This window comes from Alligator sinensis, unplaced genomic scaffold (assembly GCF_000455745.1).
Source record: "Alligator sinensis unplaced genomic scaffold, ASM45574v1 scaffold54_1, whole genome shotgun sequence".
In the NCBI taxonomy this organism is placed as follows: domain Eukaryota; kingdom Metazoa; phylum Chordata; order Crocodylia; family Alligatoridae; genus Alligator; species Alligator sinensis.
This window is the reverse complement of record NW_005841962.1, coordinates 1,756,938-1,762,434: the sequence shown is the minus strand read 5'-3', so window position 1 is coordinate 1,762,434 and position 5,497 is coordinate 1,756,938. Positions and strand designations below refer to the sequence as shown.

Here is a 5,497-nt window from a genome sequence, read left to right as displayed (position 1 = left end):
CACTCACATTACTGCTCATGTGCATGCGACCTTAATGCCTACGAATTTTGAAGGCATTCAGGACTCAAATTCCCACTGAAACCCTTTAAAAATATTGGCAAGTAGCTTTAGAAAACGGTACTTAGAAATCTGAATAATTTGTCTGCATTTGAAAGTTCTACACTACCAATAAGAACTTTGGCCAGTCAGAGTACTTGAGACTTTTGTATTACAGTACATGAAGCAAAATACAAAAAACCCAATAACCCACAACCACTTGATTGTAAATGAGGTGTGTTTCAAAAAAAAAAAAAGCCTCTATATTATTATTATTATTTATGCTGTTGTTCAGGGTCTTCATAAAGTCCTTGTGTACTTTTAAACTTTAATAACTTAGGTTGTAGGTATGATAGAAACAATCTGTAAATGGTATTTAAAAGCCAATTTATTAAAGTTTTAGGTCACCTAGAGTACACAATGCTAGATTTCATAACTAATAACAAACTTATTCTTAAATAAGATGGAGCTCTGTGCCACTATCCTCTGAATGTACGACGGTTCCTAAATGACGTTTTCACAGAAAAGTGGATAGGCAGAGGTGGACCAATTGCTTGGCTGCCTCGTTCACCCGACCTGTCGCTGTTGGACTTCTTTTTATGGGGACATGTTAAAAGTGTAGTTTACTTGTCAAAACCATGTGCTTTGGTAGAACTTAGGGCTAGAATCACCAATGCAATTAGTGCAGTAACTCAAGAGCAACTGGGAAACATTTTCAAGGAGTTGGAAGATTGGACTGAGCACTGTATCATGATGGATGATGGTTATATGGAAGTCTAGCATTGTGTACTCTAGTTGTCCTAAAACTTTAATAAATTTGCTTTAAATGCCATTTACAGATTGTTTCTATCTTACCTACAACCTAAGTTATTAAAGTTTAAAAGTGCACAAGGACTTTATGAAGACCCTGTATATTGCACTTGCCCTGAGCATTCAGACGCATCATGATCAAGGTGTTTTAAAATTACTTTCTTTGTCATTACTGTTCCAAAACAGTGGCTTGGAAATATTTTTTGGTCCAGACCACAGAAGTATTTCTAGCTTTATCAGTTGCAAAATCTTAACCCTAAAATCATGTTAGACCTTGTTTACAATAGTAGTTTTTACCATGTTTGTAATTAGTGAAATGATGGGATCTAAATATAACTTGTGACCAGGGATCCTGGTTTTCTCTGATAAAAAAAAAATTCCCAATTTTCAAATTAAAAAATGTAACCCAAAATCCACATTTTTCCATGATTAATATGAAACACCACTAATGTATATCTATATCCACTATGTTTAGCATCCTCTGCTAACAAATGCACATGTTCTGGTAACCTTCTGCTTATTGCATTGTAAATAGTTGCATGTAACCAGGCCTGCATAACCGTTTTGGTGAATCATCTTTCATCTCACCTGTTTCATGCAGTGGGATACCTCAGAGTTCATCTTGCATGCTGCTGCTTTCTAACTCCACTTGAGGTATTAACTAGTTCCAGAATACACCAATATGAACACAGGCAATGGACACACACTTTTTTTTTCCCCACATAGCTGCTCCATGAAAAAAGAATTAGGAGTACAGAATTCAACCATATTTACTCTAAGTCAGTCACACACTGGTTATGGATACAGGTTGTACCTGTAGTGTGGATTGTCTTAAACAATACAAAACGTTTTTTACATTTAGCTTTAACTACTGCAGTCTAGAGAACATTCATGTGAAAATTTAGGTGGAGGAAAGTGTAAGAGAGCAATCAGAATAATGTGATGGTTAAGTCTAGTAGGCTCACAAACTGCCTGTGATTCCTACTCTCTACCATTGGAAAACTAGTGCTTTGAATGGTAGTCCTTAATTTATCATTAACCTTTCAATCAAGCAGAATTTAAGGGTTGGTCCAGGACTGAATAAAACAATTCCCAGACTCTGGTCCTGTGTAACTATTGATTCCTATTTTAGGTATTTTCAAGTAACATTACTTTGCTCTGTATCAATGTAGAGATTTAGCATGAGTGCCTGAGTAACTTCAGGGGATAGCCTACAGAGGATAACATACCAAAAAAATAAAGTGTAACTTAAGAGCTAGCGACCTTTGTTTAGGAGCGGAAAATCCAGAATTCTAGTTCTGGTTTCTTAGGTCAGTGAATGTTATGTTAGTTATCTAATAATGGTTTCTCATCTAGCTCATAGGAATTTGTTACACAGTTCTGCAAATGCTAAGTTCTCCCCATAGTACTTCAGTGAGCTGAAACATATTTTGTGTTTCAAGGGAAGAAAAAGAAAAACAAGAAGAAATTAACTTACAACATGAGGATATAGGTACACTGATAGCCAGAATGATCCAGGCAATGTCCATCTTGCTAAGACAAATGGTTGCTCTGTGCTGGGGTTTATCTCCCTCAGTGACATGAGAAATATTGCCTGGCACACCAGGCTTCCATGTTCCAGCAGGCACCAGTCTGTTTAGGAAGTTTCCTGTTGCTGTGGAGCCCGCGGTTGATATGGAGCTGGACAATCTTGTGGTAGGGGCTGTGGAGACAACGCCAATGAATGCAGTCGAATTAGTCGTGGCCTGCTGTGTTGTGGAAGTTCCTTTAGGGTTTCCCATTGCAGGTGATGAAACACTGACATCAATACCAGCCTGAACAGACTGACCCGATGCTGCTGCTGGTTCAGTTCCGGGACTGGTGAATAAAGGTACACTTGTACCTGCATTCAAGGTTACCCAAGAGTTATTTTTCAGGATATCCCATATGTCATAGTATGTGGGTTTAAAAGGCACTGACACTGTTTCAGGATCAGGCAACGGTCTCGCTGTTGGGGTAGTGAAATTTGTTTTCTGCATAACTAGCTGTGTTCCATTCCCTTGCTCTGCTTTATTAAGGCCTTCCAAAGTGTCATTGTGGAGAGAAGAGTCTAAATCTGTAGTAGTTGCCGGCTCACTGCTTTTGGGATCACTGAAGGTTGCTGTCTGAGACTGAAATCGGTGGTTTGTGAATGGGCTTCTCAAAGTAGGGAAGGGAGAATGCAGTGCTGTCTTTAGGTAAGGCTCTGAAGATTCTGTAAAGTTGCCTTTGAAAATCTGAAATATTTTCCCCTTAGGGTGAGTCTGTCCTGAATACAAAGCACTCTGGTTATATAAATGGTACGTTTCCTTTTTGCCACCACGATGGCTGCTGGTTGCTGGATTTTGGCCAATGGAAGGGGTAGGGTTCTCCATTGGGTTGATGGAATGAGGAATTGCATGAGTAGGAATGGGCTCTCTTGTATGAAGGTCTTTGTGTTGAGGTGTCGTCCCCATAGCTGTCATAGTGGTAGTGTCCATCAGGAGACCCTGAGATGATGATATACTGGGAGACAGTACCTGAACAGCAAACACCAGTTCTTCTGTCAGTGCCAAGATCAATAGAACACCTTGAAAGAAAGAAAGAAGAGATTAAAATAAAAGGCAGAAAGATGCACCCAGAAAATGATATGACTGTATAGTCAGACTTCAATTTTTCAAACGATCGTGGTTTTTTACACATTAGTGCCCTGTCTTTTGGCAGGTTTGTGTAAGTTATGTAAAGAGACTGCAGTTACAGCAGAGAAGTTTGTGATAATAAATAAATGAGGGGCCAGAAGACTCCAATAGGGTTCTCAAAGCCCTTGTTCTGGAAGGATTCCCCCATTTCAAACACTAAACTAGTTAGCTGCAAGACTACTTTCCAAAGACCTTCTTGCAAGCCGTCTCACTGGGGTTGTTGCCAGCTCCACTGTGGGCTAAAAGGGTGAATTGGGAGAGGTCCACAGCAAGCAGATTCCAGGCTGTGCTGCCAACCATTAGGCAACCTGCAGAGCTTATTGTAATTGGGCTATTCTAGTCCCTAAAACAGCTCAAGATATGGAGATGGCTTCTTGACTCTGGGGTACAAACTATCTATTCAACCTCTACATGTGGAGTGGGGTGGGAGAGGTGCAGAAGCCCCTGAAATCCAGGACATACTGTGCTTAGTCCTTGTTGAAAATAGAATTTAAAGCACCTTGATTTGGCCACCCAAAAACCAAGGCAGCCAAAATCACTGGTTTCCTTTAAAAATCTTGCCTAGCATCTTGTGATTGAGAAGTGAAAAACAGGGGAAAGGACAGTTAGAGTACAGCAACACTTGTAAAATCCCAGGATTATTAGTGTTCTGATCCTGCCCCAACATGATGTTTTCACTCTTATGCAGGGGTTTGGGTTTTCACTTTCTGTGCTTGTTCCTGTTGTGGATTTTTTCAGTGTATGGCTCTCCCTCCTTCTGACTCATGCCCTTGGTGAGTGGGTGGTGTCACTGGCGGAGCCAAATTCCCAACATTAGATACGTGAAGTATTCTATTTATCTGTAGCAAGTAATGGCATGGGCAGCTGTAGTATTAGGCACCTCCCCATACTTCCCCGCTGACATACTCTTAAGTTACCCTGTCCAGCAGAAACCACGCCGATGACATAATCTTTTCCATATGGTGAAACTGCCCATTGTAATGTGACTCTCTGCCCACAAGGATGTTTGTGGAAAAAACTGATTCACTGGAAAAAGCCACACAACTTCAACAGATGGCACAGTCAGTAACTAAGCTATTCTGCATTAGAACCATTCATCTCAAGATGAAAGACACCATAGTTTATAAACAATCCATTTAGTCAAGTGTTTTGCATCAAATTAATCCTTCTTAATGGCCATCTCCAGCTACAGGCATAACACATACACCAACTTCTTTGGAAGCACTATTTGATGCCATTTTTGGTCTCAAGTTATTTGGGATCAGTTATCAGGAGCCCCCTTGAAAAACGATAAAAGGGATTTCCAATGATCAAGGACGTTCTTCTATTAGAATCTCCTTTGGGATCATTATGCTCAGTCATGTTTATCACCCTGCAGTTTGGTCTGACAAGTGCCATACTAGAAGGTAGCCAGCCAGAGCTCTAGGTATGAATGATACGCATGCCCAGATAAAAGCATAAGAGATGTAAACAAAGACGAGAGGAGAGGAGCAGCTCTTGCATTTCTTCCTCTCCTCCTACCAAACCTTATTTGATCATCAGCCACATGATCAATACATAGGCATAGAACCAGCTCATCACATTTGTTTACTTACTCTTTACTAACACTACCTTTAACTGCCTCAGTCATTCACCAAAACTCCTTTAAATGAATGAGCTTTGCACTGTGCCCAGGTCAACAAATTGACTTTATATCCTAACAGATAACACTAACAGAACAATAGTAACAGTGCTTTCCAGTTACTGACAGTGAAATTAGCTAATGTTTTTACTTCTAAAATGAAATAAATACACTTCATATATAACTTATGATCTGGGATTTTGCTCACCCAGTTCTTCACCTCCAACCAGATAGAGAGAATATTCTCTAGAGGACAGCACCTTCAAAAAACACAGGTTGGGTGTGCATAAGACTGATGCACTTCCAACAGATTTGCGTGTGATACACCTGTGGA

The 5,497-nt window shown here is 40.1% G+C and overlaps 1 protein-coding gene and 1 long non-coding RNA gene across 14 annotated transcripts in view; one reads left to right on the top strand and one right to left on the bottom strand.

Annotated features, from left to right (window-relative positions):
* Positions 1 to 5,497, bottom strand: part of TMEM108 (transmembrane protein 108) — a 273,408-nt gene that overhangs the window by 15,372 nt on the left and 252,539 nt on the right. For all 9 annotated transcript variants that reach the window (XM_006020630.3, XM_025200258.1, XM_006020631.3 and 6 more), the window contains one exon: positions 2,324 to 3,433. In XM_006020630.3, the coding sequence (XP_006020692.1) occupies positions 2,324 to 3,433 (1,110 nt within the window). The remainder of the gene's footprint in view (positions 1 to 2,323; positions 3,434 to 5,497) is intronic.
* LOC102386335 overlaps positions 1 to 5,497 on the top strand; it is a 113,707-nt gene that overhangs the window by 67,882 nt on the left and 40,328 nt on the right. The window lies entirely within an intron of this gene.